The following is a 15,881-nucleotide window of genomic DNA, read 5'->3' as shown; positions in this document are numbered from 1 at the left end:
GCGCGCACAAATAGTTCATAGGATCTATAATTGATGATTTGTCAACTTCATCATCAACTGAATAAATCTATGAGTTGCATTAATTATCCCTCACCATATGGCAAGAGAATTGTTCATACGCATACAAGGGGAGCAACATAGCTAGCATTACTCATTTAACATTTTTATTGTACATCGATTGATCTTGTCATGACTAAAGGAGCTTTTAATGGAAATTCTTTCTGGCCATCATAAAAAATATTATTTTGCTGCCTCCTAAAGACTCGGTAACATAAGACCCACTACTAACAGCTAGTGCACATCAGCAAATAAAGAGCTTTTAATAGAAGTTCTTTCTGGCCATCATAAAAAATATTATTTTGCTGCCTCCTAAAGACATGGTAACACAAGACCCACTACTAACAGCTAGTATACATCAGCAAATAAACAAAACTCATTCAAAATAAAAAACTGCAGACTCAACTCCACGTGCATAATAGGTGGTGTGATTTGCATCACACTTCATCACCTCATTGATATCCTAGAGAAGCTATCATATACATCATCAATGTATTGGAAATAGGCAAGCCTCAAGGATCTCTTAAAGAATAAAATACCAAAGAACCCCCAAAATCCCACCACAAATCCTGGTCCCATGCTAAGATACAACCATATTTTTTCATCATCATCATCAGTTGACAATTGAACATCGGATGCTTGGCTACTTGAACAACTTTTGGTGAGTGGAAATCCACAAAGTTCACCATTGCCACTATAGATGGATGGATCATCAAGTGTTTGTAGTTGATTGCCGGATGGTATCCGTCCCGACAAGTGGTTGTTTGATAAGTTCAAGCAATCTAAGAATGTCAGATAAGAGATGCTCAGAGGAATTGTACCTAATAAGTAATTCATGGACAAGTCAAGAATTTCTAGATTTTTTAAGTTACCGATCATCTCTGGAATACTTCCATCCAAAAGATTCCTTGAGAGATTCAGAAAAACTAGCCCTGAAAGATTTGTTAGCTCTGTAGGGATCGCATGACGGAGATTATTCCCGGAAAGATCGATTCCCACAACTGATGAAAGCGTTTTTTGGAAAACAGTCTCTCTTTGTTTCCAAACTATGGAAATGCTCTCTTTGTAGTAAAAGGGGTGCAGGGAGTTCATTGTTTTTGCCCTTTCTTGAATGCCTTCTGCCATCGCGGTGAGATTGCCCAAACTCTGCGGGATCCTTCCAGAGATATTATTGTGTGCAAGGTCTAAGAGCTGAAGCGAAGACAGGAGTGATAGCTGAGGAGGAATGCTATCGCTTAACATATTCGATCTTAGATTGAGGACCCTCAATGATGAAAGTTTCTCTCCTAACCATTTTGGAATATTTCCAGAGATTCTATTGTCCTCGAGGTCCAAAACGACCAGCTGCGTGCAGTTCTTCAATGAAGAAGGTATTTCTCCAATCAAACTGTTGTTGTTCAAGTGCAGTGATTGGAGCCGGGCAAGATTACCAAGCTTGGTTGGTATCGGACCAGTGAGTTTGTTTTTTGAAAGATCAAGAGTATTGAGCACGGCAGCATCACCTAACTCTGATGGAACCGGCCCAGAGAGGGAATTGTCGCAGACTAATAAGAGCTTAAGATTTGGAAGCTGAGCAATGGTGGCCGGCAGCTCCCCCTCCAAGTGGTTGGTGGTGAAGTCTAGAGTAGCCAGTGCCGTCATGTTTCCGATCTCTGCTGGGATTGCGCCGTTCAGGTTGTTGTAGAAGAGGGCCAGGGCAGTGAGCTGTGTGAGGTTTTCTATTGTTCTGGGGATTGGACCGCTAAGAAAATTTGCCGACAGATCCAATTGCAGCAAGTCGGACAACCTCCCAATCTCTGGAGGGATTGGACCTGATAGGGTGTTGTTGTAGAGGTATAGGATTTGCAGCTTTGTGGCCGATCTAATCTCCGGTGGGATTCGCCCAACGAACTTGTTGTTCTGTATCTGAAAGGAAATAAGCTGCGTCCAATTTGTGAAGAAGTCCGGCGAGATCTCGCCAGAGAGCAAATTGCTCGAGATCCCGAACTCGCTCATTTTGGTTAGCTCCGAGAAGGATTGTGGCAGGCCACCTGTGAGTTGATTGAGGGACAGCTCAAGGTAGGTGAGATTAGTACACAGGCCGAGCTCCGGAGGAATAGTGGAGTTCAATGCTGCTGCTTTGATATCGATGCGCTCAAGCATCCGGAGCTGTCCTAGAGAAGAAGGGATCGGTCCACCAAGTGAATTGTTATAGAGTTCGAGTATTCGAAGGCCGGAGATGGACCCGAGGATGGGCGGGATCCCTCCGGTGAGATTGTTCAGTCCAAGATGAAGGTTTTGAAGCCTCGGCAAATTCGCGAGGGAAACGGGAATGACTCCTTTAAAGAAGTTAGCGGTAAGATCCTGGGACTCGAGATAAACTAGATTGGTCGACAACGAGTCGGGTATTTTACCCGTCAGGTTGTTCTGCGAGAGGTCAAGGTACGTTAAATTGGTGCAGTTGAGTACGAATGGTGGGAATTTCCCTGTCAGACTGTTGACGCAGAGAGACAAGTCTGTCACCGAAGGCAGCGGGCTGAACTTGGTGTAGTCTGGGTTCTCCAAGTAATTGGCTCCAAGATCAAAGTGGCGTACCTTTTGGAGATTGCTGAGCTGATATGGGATCGGCCCAGCGAGATAGTTGCTGCTGAGGTCTAAAGAGGTGAGGTTGGAGAGAGCAGAGATGTTTGAAGGAATGGAGCCGTTGAGGAGGTTGGTATTGAGGTCGAGCTTGGTGAGGCTGGGCAGAGAAGCAAAATCTAATTCATCGAGGGTGCCGTCGAGGTTGGCATTGGGTAAGCTTAGCTGCACGATGCTGCCTGCGGAGTTGCAGCGAACACCAAACCATCTGCATGGGCTGGTAGAGTTGGCAAGGGACCATGAGCTCAGAGCATCTGCCTGAAACAAGCTGGACTTCCATTTGAGGAGAGCTTGTGCTTCGCTCTGTGCTCCGGCCTCCAAAAAGGAGAGGAAGAAGAACAAAAGAAGGGGGAGGAGAAAAGGTTGGATATGGACTCTCTCCATGACTAAGATGGAGGATTTCAGAGAGATTGGTTTTGTTACTTTGTTTTTACGGCTAAATGGAGTACTGCTTATATAAATTATGAATGAGGGAGGGGTGGGGAGGATGCCGAGAGGGAGTCAAACGGAAGCTTGGTTGAAGGGTGTGAAAAAATTAAAAAATCTTAGGGCTCGTTTGGTTCGCGGGAAGCATTTTCCTTCCCAGGAATATGATTCCTGGAAAACAAATTCCTAGGAAGAGGATGCCTAGAAAAGTACTTTTGGCATGTTTGGTTGACCATGGGAAAGTGACAAATTTCCAAGGTGCTTATATTTGGTTGGCCATCCACTTTTCTAGGAAAGTTATATATAATTCCTGTTATGCCCTTAATAAAAATTAGTTTTTTAATACCTCTTTAATGCTTCTTTAATGCTGAAGGGACTTTTTGGAAAAAAGTAAAAATGTAGTGATTCCCACCTCATAGGAAAGTAACTTTCCCATGTTTCTCATGGGAAAGACTTTCCCATGAAATGTGGGAATCACATTCCCATGGGAATACAACTTTCCCTTCTCTCTCCTTTGAAAACTCCAACCAAACAAGAGGCATCTCATTACTTTCCCGTTGACCACACTTTTTCCCTTTCTTTTCCCGCGAACCAAACGAGCCCTTAATGTCTGCGTGACGGTACACAGCCTCTATGTTGCTTTTGCGAATTTCTAGAGTTCATACTTTGATCAAGTAGATGAAGTCATGGCGCAGAGCACGTGGTTTGCACATTTACCTTTTAGTCAGGCAGCATGACGGCCTTTTAGAAGAACGGGATCAAATCAAGGTCTCTTTCATTGAACATTGCACCGAGCATATCGACTAAAACGAGCTTAGCTGCTCAAGATCACTATGAGAATTTATGTATTTTCCAGTTTATCGAAGGCCGAGACACCAATGATACTGGAAACTGATAAAGATCACTAAAAGAATTTATGTATTTTGCTATTAAAATAATTTATTAATAAAAAATAAATTTCAGTTTGTCTTCGGGAACTGCTGTGGCCAACACCTTCTTAGTAACTGGCCAATGCAGTTTTCCTTTGCAATATAACACTTCTGTATATATTCCCCTTTAATAAAAAAGGGTGATCTAACCCTCCCTTTGCATTAAAAAAAAAGATAATATATAACATCTGCTTCGTAAATTTCTTTAGAAGATTTTGATCCAAAGTCCGTAGTCGGGAATGACCGAGAGAAAGAGAGAGAAGAGAGAGTCATGCACGACTTTACATAGCATGACGCCTTACTTTACATGGTTATATCAATTGGGGACAATTTCTCAAGTTGGATACTTATGTTGAAAAATTTCATCGATGTTACTTTCTAAATGTTTGACCGAGTAGATTATTAGGGAACTGTGTTATTTTTGTAGATGTGCCGCATATATTGAAAATTTTGCTCTCTTAAAATGATAGAAATAGTGAAAAATTCTTTGTTGCAATGGTGGAACATTAAAGAAGAATATGAAGGTCCAATATATTTTTCAAAAAGTTATGCATAGTCTCAGCTTAGGGATCCTAATTAACTTGCAACCTCTAGAGTGACAGCATATCACTAAAGCACCTTAATTCTCTAATAATAGACTGAAAATTCTGCTTCACTATAGCAAACAAAATCTATAACGATGAAATTTTAGTAATACTCGGCAAAATCAATTACAATAAATGCTTTCTAGCAACAGTTTTAAAAATATTATAAAAGATATATCATATTTTCACGGTTCATCAGGAGTTTTTTTTTTTTTTTTTTTGAGGATAAGGGAGGCTGAAAAAAGGCCACCCAGGGTTCATCAGGAGTGTTGCTAAAAGTAACTGTATGGTAACGGCATCTTGTAATTGCTAAAAGAAATTTTTATTCTATAGTAGTTATTTTAAAAATTATTGCAAAAAATTATAATATTGTAATGATTATTTATGGATATTGCTAAAGTTTTGATGTTGCGCTTATAAGCATAGTATTTTCAGATTAAATAGAATTTAATTAGCAATATATATAGTTTTGTTGCTGAATCTCATAAAATAATATGTCAGTGATTCAAGCTTATACACAAGTCACCCATTGTGAGAAAAAGAGCGGGGCCATCTTACTAAAAGAAGATTTTGCTCCAAAATCCAAGGTCAGAGAATGAGAGAGAGAGAGAGAGAGAGAGTCATGCCCGACTTCACATGGGCATGACAGACTTAATTTGCCTGGCTATTAATTGGGGATGCTATTTTCCAGGTTAAATGACAAGTTGACAACTCGTTTTTCCAGCTTGATTCTTCTGCTGAGAAATTGCACTCACGCTGCCTTCTAACGTTAGGGAACTGAGCTGTTCTTGTAGAAGTGTTGCACACGTCGAAAATTTTGCTTTCTTGAAAATATCAGACACAGCAACTGAGGTGGTAGCCTAATTGGAGCATGGTCTTACTTCTAACCAAGTAGTTCCGAGTTCAAAACACATAGGCGTCGATTAAATTGTGGAAACCGGATGCTCTCTGCTCGGACACGGGGTCTGAAAGGGCGTATTACTATGCTGGTAGCCTCGGTGGTGCCAGATGTGACGTACTCATATGTGGTATTCGTGCCGGAGCCCAAAGAAGTAACTGAGCCGGGCCCACGGGTGGGGAGGGTATGAGTAAAACCGGCCGGGGTGCCCAACACACGGTCATTTCTGCCCGCATCGAACATTCTCCTGACAGGGTGGGGGCTGCTACGCGGGGATGGCTTATCTCTTTCTCTCCCCTTCCCCTTTTTTTCAGCAAAAAGAAATAAAAAATGACAGACACATAGATCTATAAAGTTGAAGCATCTAGCCTCACGCGATGACCTTTTCGTTGCAAATTGATTTAGGTTCATGATTGGGTCAATTTGATTAAACCAAGGATTGTGCGGATTTTAAAGACCACATGTCGTCGTAGGATGAATATGACTTAAGTCGTGTTCACACTATGCGGACTTTAAAGTCCATATGGCGTCGTAGGATGCATGCTCCCAAATCAATTAATTCTTCTAATAAGATTAGGAATCCTAATATGATTAGAAAATTAATCAATTGATTAAGTGGACACATGTCATGCATCTATGAGCACAAGGATTGGACACTTGGCATTAATCCAAGGGTGGGTTATAGTCCCATACTCCTAATAAGATTAGGAGAAGCTCTAAACCCAATCTATAAAAGGATAGCAAGGGAGACATTATTAAAAAATTCTCTCCTCTTCCTCTCCACGCCTCCCTTTCTCTTTTCTTCTCCCTTCCCACGGCAGCAAGAGGCTTCCCCTCTTCTTCCCACGGCAGCAAGGAAGATCAAGTTCATCTTCTTCCAAGTGTTGGAAAGAAAGAAAGAAGAAGAACCTAGGAAGAGATCAATTCGGCAAGGGGGTCCTTTGCATCATCTTCTTCCACGGCATCAAGGCAAGGAAGATCCACGCGCAAAGGTTCCTCCTTCCTCTTCCTCCATTGCGAGTAAGATCAAAGAAGAAAGGGTTCTTCTTCAAGGAGGTATGTTGCAGATTTCTTCCAATCTATTTGATAGTCATAAGAGGTCTTTGTAAGGAACTAGCACTCCGGTAAGACCCTATCTCAGATGATTAGATCCTCGTATGGATACCTGTAGAGGCCGAACAATTGTGCGGCTCAAACAGGAACCTAGAATAGATCATCAGGCTGCGGTGTTCTACACCTGCAGAATATTTGAAGATGAGATCTTCAAATCTAAAACTTTTGATTTTTGTTTCAGTTTCATAAATCTTAATCAACCCTCCTCAGATTCTAATCTCACCTCCCTAATGAGTTCAAAGATCTTTTGGATTTTGATCCGGAAAAATTTTTGAATTCTACGATCCGAGGCGCGTTCATACGATGAACGATGTCCCGTTCGAATTCCGCTGCGAACGTCGAATCGAACAGGGCGTAACTCAGCAGACCTGACCCAAAAAATGATTCGGATCCAATTTTAGGACCCGACCCGGATCCGCGGGTCCTAAAATTCGAGTCGGGTCAGGTCGGATCGGGTCACCGATCAACTCGACCCATTTGCAGCCTTAGTTGTGATATCATACCAAGATTGTGCATGCAATATGTAGCACTTGTGATATCATACCAAGATTGTGAATGCAATATGTGGCAGTTGTGATATCATACCAAGATTGTGCATTCAATATGTGGCAGTTGTGATATCATACTAAGATTGTGCATTCAATATGTGGCAGTTGTAATATCATACAAAGATTGTGCATGCAATATGTAGCAGTTGTGATATCATACCAAGATTGTGCATGCAATATGTAGCAGTTGTGATATCATACCAAGATTGTGCATGCAATATGTGGAAATTGTGATATCATACCAAGATTATGTATGCAATATGTAGCAAAATATCTAATAAATGTTGCAATTTAAAATCTAGTGCTAACAGCACATGAACTTTTTTGAATTGTTAGTCTAGATGCACAAATATAATTCATAAATCAATAATTCAATATTTATAATATTCATAAACAGTAAACAAGAAGAACAAACTAGCAAATTATTTACTTAACAATAGAATAAGAAAATGAAGAAATGAAGGAAGATGACCTATGGATCGAAGCACGCTGACACGCTGTCCCAAAAAAGTTTATGCCCCCCAACCCAGTACAGAACCACGTCTTCCCCATCAGTGCCCTCCAAAAAAGAAAAAAGAGCACGTTCACGCTTGCAGATAGCTCAAAAGAAACTCAGAAAAATAATTAAAATTAAGAGGAGAAGTGATTAAGAACAAGAGGGAGAAGAGAAATTTTGTATTGCGTTTGAAATGATCTTTGAAGCCCTTTATATACGCTTGTGGGCTACCAAAAAAAAATAACAGGCGTTGACCAAGTTAAAGCAGATGCGGGCCAAAAGAAGCAGAATCTCCTCCTGCGGATTGATAACATGTCTTCTTTAACTCCTTTGATCCTACCGCCTATTTTCATGTTTGTTTCCTTGTTTGCGCGCGGATGCTTGACACTTGGCCGTTGACCAAGTCAAAGCAGTCGCGGGCCAAAAGTAGCAAAGAGCCCACTGACCCGGTTCAATCGCGCGAAAAGGAAAGAAATCGGGAAAAAAAAAAGTGGGAATTAAATGCGGCGCAGTTTTCAAAAAAGTTTAAAATATTTAATTTAATTCAACATTATGATGTACCTTATGAAATCTATTGATATAGAATCCTCTTCTGCATAAGGAGTTACATGCTAGTACATAGGTATATAATCCACTGGCAGACTAGCTTTTGTTTTCAAATCTAGAATCACTTTAGGAAGCCATTTGGCTGGAGCAGGCGAGCAGGGGGGCTCTTAAGAGAATTGCAGTACTTTGTTAGTTCAATTAATGATATCTGCATTATGTCCACTGAGAGCAGTTAAAAACCACGGCCTAGAAAAGCCACAGAGCTTCTCAACGCTTCTCCTTGTAAACTCCCGAAGAGTTGCCACATTCCTAGAAAGCTCTCTTCCCACTGACGCCCTCACTCTCTCTCTCTGAATCTCTCTTTCCCTCGCTTACTTGCTGCCTTTCTCAGTGCTGATCTAAGGCTGGTGCTTGGAAGACGTACAAGTGAGGGGAAGGCTGTAATAACCCAGAACAAATTGCTTTTACGGCTCGTGGGCCGGCCCGAAGTGGCTAGGCCCAGCCCAATACTCTAGCCCAGTTAGTGGGCTTGTGGGCCGGCCGAAGACGCCTGTCCCAGCCTGATGATGCATTGGCGAAGAAGCAGACTCCGACGGGTATATAAGCTAATTAGATTTTTTTACGGTGTTTATCCTTCAAAAAATATGCCCAGCTTTATTTCAAAAGTTGTTATCTGTATATGGCTGATGTGCAATGAAGTATCATTTTGCATAATGCACGATCCTTAATGCCAAATCATCCTTATTTCCTTAGTTAATACATTGTTAATTGCTTATTTCTCACTAATAACTACATAAAAAATTCTCCTTTAAAAGGGTGTCACAACCTCCCAAACGAGTCAGCTATGAAATATTTCATGCTACTATTTTTCATAAATTGGTCAAAGAACATAAACTAAAAGCCGTTAAACAACCACTTTCACGCTCGCAAGAGCTAATTCGCTCTATTTGACTCATCTTGAAACAGACCCATCATGGCATTCTCTATTCTGCCATTAAAGACATCCATAAAAATCTTGCACCGGCCTATCCATTTTTTGCACTGGTAAAACGTCGAGGAAATTCATCTGAAGGGAAACTTATGAGTTAGCTGATTCATATGATTTGCTAACAGCTATCCATTGTCTTCTTTTTCCCTTTTTTCTGATTGATAACAAATATGCAATTTTAGTAGATAAAGTTTTGTTATAATAAAACTAAATTTGATATAGGACACCACGGAAAGGGGGGGTAAGTGCATTGTTTGCATAGGACCAGAACTGGCGAACTTGATAGTGATAGGATGGGAAATCTCTAGCATGAAAAATATTTCGGGGTACCCATTATGCACTCACAAATAGTTTATAGGGTCTACAACTGATGATTTGTCAACATCATCATCGACTGAGTACATCTATGAGTTGCACTTTTCATCTCTCGCCATATGGTAAGAGTATTGTTCCGACGCATGAAAGGGGAGCAACATAGCATTACTCATTTAACATTTTTATTTTACATCAATTAATCTTAGGGGTGCAAATGGGTCGGGTCGGGTCGGGTCCTAAGTGACCCCGATCCGACCCGATTTTTTGTTCGGGTCCTAATTTTGGACCCAGACCCGACCCGGTTGAAAATCGGGTCGGGTTGGGTCGGGTCCGAGTCGGGTCCGGATCGGGTTCGGGTCCGAGTCGGGTCGGGTTCGGGTCCGATCGGGTCCATTTTTTTGTGTTTTAGAAAAAAAATTTGGGCAAATCTAATTTGGTCATATCATAATTATGAGATGCTGGGTGACCCATGACTTGCAATTGACCTCCGGTCAGAACAGATGACCCATGACTTATAACTAAGTCGGTCTACAAGCCAAATTTCATATCACACTATTTTTTATCTATATGACTGATTGGACGGAACTTGGTGTCTTCCAGCTCCCCTCTCACGAGGACAAAAAAAATCCCAGACCTTCTTCCAAAATCCACTTCCATTGCAGAAAACTGGCGCGACCCATATTCAGTTCAGTGTTCCCTCACTTCCTCTCTGCAAAAGTTAAAAGAAACAAAAACCAGAAAACAGAAGGTAAAAAAAAAAGCCAGCTACCGAGACACCAGAGGTATCAACAGTGTAATAGATGGAGATAGAATCCTAACGGGCCGAGGTTCCTTTGGATTTTATGCTTGTTGCTATCCTTCCACGCTTGAATCCTACTCCCCCCCCAACCCACAAACACACACACACACACACAAAAAAAAAAATCTCTTTTGCTTCCCCCTCTCTCTCTCTCTCTCTCTCTCTCTCTCTCTTCGGGTCCATTCGGGTCGGGTCGGGTCCCTTCGGTAAACCCAGACCCGACCCAGAAAATGATTCGGGTCCAATTTTAGGACCCGACCCGGACCCGCGGGTCCTAAAATTCGGGTCGGGTCGGGTCTACACGGGTCGGGTCGGGTCGGGTCTCGGGTCGACCCGACCCATTTGCAGCCTTAATTAATCTGGGCATGGCTAAAGGAGATTTTAATGGAAGTTCTTTCTGGTCATCTTATAAAGTATTATTTTGCTGGCTAATCACCAACTCCTAAACCAACTCTTGATGCAGCAGATTTAAACACTGTTGTCGAACGCTTTCCATCATGATCAACTTCCTTCGCACTTCTCAGCGATCTTCATCGTCCACCACGAATGTCTCTATTCTATGGTTTTATTTGACCTAGTGGTCTTTCTTCCCCTTTTCTTTTTGAGTGAAACTACGTATTATATTAGTAAATTAAGTTCTGCTTTCAGGTCAACATAATTGATTAGGTTGTGATTATTTTGGTTAATGGTGCAGTTGAGACCATAGTTGGGACTGAATTTCTGATTTTAATTCTCATTCTGGGCATGCATGGTGAGTGCTTTTGCTTTAGCTAAATAGAGGAAGCAGAAGCCTTTATACGTTGCCATTCTACTATTTATCATATATGATCGTTCAAAAAAAAAAACTATTTATCATGCGTGCTGTCTACCCTTTTAATTTGCTTCTACAGAATTTTGGATTAAGGCCTCTAATTCAAGCGCAGGATGGCCCGGCCGCACCAAAGAAAAGAATAGAAGAAGCATTTGACTCTTTCATGCATACTCTACAAGTTGGATGTCTAATTGTCCAGGCAATAATGATAGTATACCGGTGGCTCACTTTTTCTATATAATAGGGAAGAGGATCGAAACATGCCACCAAAAGACTTTATGAGACAAAAAGATGGGTTGCCAAGAATATAGAGGAAGTAGGATTGTCAGTTGGTGAGATCAAGTTTGGATTGTACATGGATGATAGTTGGAGTCGGCGGCTCTCTTAGGTTCCTCATCTAGGATCCCTGAGGAAGAAGATCAAATTGGCCTTTGTGAATAGCTTGATGCACTATCTCTCTTCAACCCTTTGAGCGAAATGTGGCAAAAGGAAGGAAAATCCATGGACTGATCCCATCGTCTCCGCCCCATAGGAACTACGAGATTACCCCAAGGACGCCTTCAGCATTCGAGTTGTTTCTTATTTTCTGTAAAGCTTGAATCTCATTTTAATTTAGTATTTTATTTCTGCAGAACCAGCAATAATCTTCCTATAGAATACTAGTTTGGAAACATAAGGATGGAAAATTCATGTAGAACATACCAAATTTCTCATGGGAGATGAACATGCCAATCTACCAAGAACAAGTCTGCGATCCTTACATTACATCACGAAAAAAAAAGTCTGCAGTCCTTACATGTTCCTCATTGATATCCTAGAGAAGCTATCATATATATATATATATATATATATATATATATCATCAATGTATCGGAAATAGGCAAGCCTCAAGGATCTCTTAAAGAATAAAATACCAAAGAACCCCCAAAATCCCACCACAAATCCTAGTCCCATGCTAAGATACAACCATATTTTTTCATCATCATCATCAGTTAACAATTGAACATCGGATGCTTGGATACTTGAACAACTTTTGGTGAGGGGAAATCCACAAAGTTCACCATTGCCACTATAGATGGATGGATCATCAAGTGTTTGTAGTTGATGACCGGATGGTATCCGTCCCGACAAGTGGTTGCTTGATAAGTTTAAGGAATCTAAGAATGTCAGAGAAGAGATGCTCGGAGGAATTGTACCTGACAAGTAATTCATGGACAGGTCAAGAATTTCTAGTTTTTTTAAGTTACCGATCATCTTTGGAATACTTCCATCCAAAAGATTTCTTGAGAGATTCAGAAAAACCAGCCCTGAAAGATTTGTTAGCTCTGTAGGGATCGCATGACGGAGATAATTCCCGGAAAGATCGATTCCCACAACTAATGAAAGCGTTTTTTGAAAAGCAGCCTCTCTTCCTTTCCAGACTATAGAAACGCTCTCTCTGTAGTAAAAGGGGTACAAGGAGTTCGTTGTTTTTTTCCTTTCTTGCATGCCTTCTACCATCGCAGTGAGTTTGCCCAAACTCTGCGGGATACTTCCAGAGATATTATTGTCTGCAAGGCCTAAGAGCTGAAGCGAAGACAGAAGTGATAGCTGAGGAGGAATGCTACCACTTAACATATTCGATCTTAGACAGAGGACCCTCAATGATGAAAGTTTCTCTCCTAACCATTCTGGAATATTTCCAGAGATTCCATTGTCCCCGAGGTCCAAAACAACCAGCTGCTTGCAGTTCTTCAATGAAGAAGGTATTTCTCCAATCAAATTGTTATTGTTCAAGTGCAGTGATTGGAGCTGGGCAAGACTACCAATTTCGTTTGGTATTGGACCAATCAAACTGTTTTTGTTCAAGTGCAGTGATTGGAGCTGGGCAAGATTACCAAGCTTGGTTGGTATCGGACCGGTGAGTTTGTTTTCTGAAAGATCAAGATAAGTGAGCTGGGCAAGATTACCAAGCTTGGTTGGTATCGGACCAGTGAGTTTGTTTTCTGAAAGATCAAGATAAGTGAGCTGGGCAAGATTACCAAGCTTGGTTGGTATCGGACCGGTGAGTTTGTTTTCTGAAAGATCAAGATAAGTGAGCTGGGCAAGATTACCAAGCTTGGTTGGTATCGGACCAGTGAGTTTGTTTTCTGAAAGATCAAGATAAGTGAGCTGGGCAAGATTACCAAGCTTGGTTGGTATCGGACCGGTGAGTTTGTTTTCTGAAAGATCAAGATAAGTGAGCTGGGCAAGATTACCAAGCTTGGTTGGTATCGGACCAGTGTATTTGTTTTCTGAAAGATCAAGATAAGTGAGCTGGGTAGCATCACCTAACTCTGAAGGAATCGACCCAAAGAAGTGGTTCGACCCCAACTGGAGTCGGAGAAGTCCCGAGCAGTTGCCCAAGCAAGCCGGCAGCGAGCCTGTGAAGTTGTTGTGATCCGCTGTGAAGTGCTGAAGAGCGAAGCCGTTGCATAAAGCTGGAGGCAATTCCCCTGAGAAGCTATTGTTTGAAAAGCTGACATTGTACAGACGCCCATTCTGGCCGAGGTCTCGAGGGATGCCACCGCTGAGGTGGTTGTCGAAGACTGATATGAGCTCAAGATTTGGAAGCTGGGCAATGGTGGCCGGCAGCTCCCCCTCCAATTGGTTGGTGTTGAAGTCTAGAGTAGCCAGTGCCGTCATGTTTCCGATCTCTGCTGGGATTGTGCCGTTCAGGCTGTTGTAGAAGAGGGCCAGGGAAGTGAGCTGTGTGAGGTTTCCTATTGTTTTGGGGATTGGACCGCTAAGAAAATTTGCCGACAGATCCAACACCTGCAAGTCGGCCAACCTCCCAATCTCTGGAGGGATTAGACCTGATAGGTGGTTGTTGTAGAGGAATAGGAATTGCAGCTTTGTGGCCGATCCAATCTCCGGTGGGATTCGCCCAACGAACTCGTTGTTCTGTATCTGGAAGGAAATAAGCTCCGTCCAATTTGTGAAGAAGTCCGGCGAGATCTCACCAGAGAGCGAATTGCCCGAGATCACGAACTCGCTCATTTTGGTTAGCACCGAGAAGGATTGTGGCAGGCCACCTGTGAGTTGATTGAGGGACAGCTCAAGGTAGGTGAGATTAGTACACAGGCCGAGCTCCGGAGGAATAGTGGAGTTCAATGCTGCTGCTTTGATATCGATGCGCTCAAGCATCCGCAGCTGCCCTAGAGAAGAAGGGATCGGTCCACCGAGTGAATTGTTATAGAGTTCGAGTATTCGAAGGCCGGAGATGGACCCGAGGATAGGCGGGATCCCTCCGGTGAGATTGTTCGATCCAATATGAAGGTTTTGAAGCCTCGGCAAATTTGCAAGGGAAACGGGAATGACTTCTTCAAAGAAGTTATCGGTAAGATTCAGGGACTCGAGGTAAAATAGATTGGTCGAGAGTGAGTCGGGTATTTTACCCATCAGGTTGTTATATGAGAGGTCAAGGTACGTTAAATTGGTGCAGTTGAGTACGAATGGTGGGAATTTCCCTGTCAGACTGTTGTTGTATAGAGATAAGTTTGTCACTGAAGGCAATGGGGTGAACTTGGTGTAGTCTGGGTTCTCCAAGGAATTGAATCCAAGATTTAAATGGCGCACTTTTCGGAGATTGCTGAGCTGATATGGGATCGGCCCAGCGAGATAGTTGCTGCTGAGGTCTAAAGAGGTGAGGTTGGAGAGAGCAGAGATATTTGAAGGAATGGAGCCGTTGAGGAGGTTGGTATTGAGGTCGAGCATGGTGAGGCTGGGCAGAGAAGCAAAGTCGAATTCATCGAGGGTGCCGTTGAGGTTGGCATTGGGTAAGCTCAGCTGCACGATGCTGCCTGCGGAGTTGCAGCGGACACCAAACCATCTGCATGCGCTGGTAGAGTTGGCAAGGGACCATGAGCTCAGAGCATCTGCCTGAAACAAGCTGGACTTCCATTTGAGGAGAGCTTGTGCTTCGCTCTGTGCTTCGGCCTCCAAAAAGGAGAGGGAGAAGAACAAAAGGATGGGGAGGAGAAAAGGTTGGATATGGACTCTCTCCATGACTAAGATGGAGGATTTCAGAGAGATTGGTTTTGTTACTTTGTTTTCACAGCTAAATGGAGTATTGCTTATATATATAATGAATGAAGGAGGGGTAGGGAGGATGTCGACAGGGAGTCAAAGGAAGCTTGGTTGAAGGGCGTGAAAAAATTAAAAAATCTTAATGTCTGCCCTCTATGTTGATTTTGCCAATTTTTAGAGTTCATACTTTGACCTTTTTGTCAAGCACCATGACGTCCTTTTAGTCAAACAGGATCAAATCAAAGTCTCTTTCATTGAACATTGCACCGAGCTCTTTGGATCTTTGGCTAAAACGAGCTTAGCCGCCCAATGGGAAAATTTATTCGCGAGTGAGCATACCGACTTAGCTGACTTGGATCAACGAAGAGATCAGCAACGCATTTCCAGTTTATCAAGGACGAGACACCAATGATACTGGAAACTGATAAAGATCACTATAAGAATTTATGTATTTAGCTATTAAAAAAAATTATTAATAAAAAATAAATTTTATTTGTGTCTTCGGGAACTGCCTTCTTGGTAACTGGCCAACGCAGTTTTCCTTTGTAATACAAAACTTCTGTATATATTCCCCTTTAATAAAAAAAGGTGGTCTAACCCTCCCTTTGCATTAAAAAAAATAATAATATATAACATCCGGCTTCGTAAATTTCTTAAGAAGATTTTGATCCAAAGTCCATAGTCGAAAATGAGAGAGAGAGAGAG

The 15,881-nt window shown here is 42.1% G+C and overlaps 1 protein-coding gene across 1 annotated transcript; it reads right to left on the bottom strand.

Moving 5' to 3' along the window:
* Positions 1-191: 191 nt before the first annotated feature.
* On the bottom strand, positions 192-15,421 carry LOC103715446 (uncharacterized). Its single transcript, XM_089929958.1, has 2 exons — positions 12,044-15,421; positions 192-3,146 (listed from the first exon to the last, which is right to left on the bottom strand). Exons 1-2 carry the CDS (start codon positions 15,153-15,155, stop codon positions 505-507), a joined length of 5,754 nt encoding a protein of 1,917 aa, XP_089786084.1. The 5' UTR covers positions 15,156-15,421; the 3' UTR covers positions 192-504.
* Positions 15,422-15,881: the final 460 nt, after the last annotated feature.

Source organism: Phoenix dactylifera, chromosome 3, assembly GCF_051530095.1.
Source record: "Phoenix dactylifera cultivar Ajwa chromosome 3, Ajwa_hap1_PhDact_Kaust_v1.1, whole genome shotgun sequence".
NCBI classification, from domain to species: Eukaryota; Viridiplantae; Streptophyta; class Magnoliopsida; order Arecales; family Arecaceae; genus Phoenix; species Phoenix dactylifera.
The sequence above is the reverse complement of the archived record's forward strand: the minus strand, read 5'-3'. Positions and strand labels throughout refer to the sequence as shown.

Coding starts and splice junctions, on each gene's coding strand:
- LOC103715446 (XM_089929958.1), bottom strand. CDS start 15,155: ATGGAGAGAGTCCATATCCAACCTTTTCTCCTCCCCATCCTTTTGTTC. Junction 3,147..12,043: donor GGGATTTTGGGGGTTCTTTG/GTATTTTATTCT, acceptor CCACCCCTCCCT/CATTCATAATTTATATAAGC.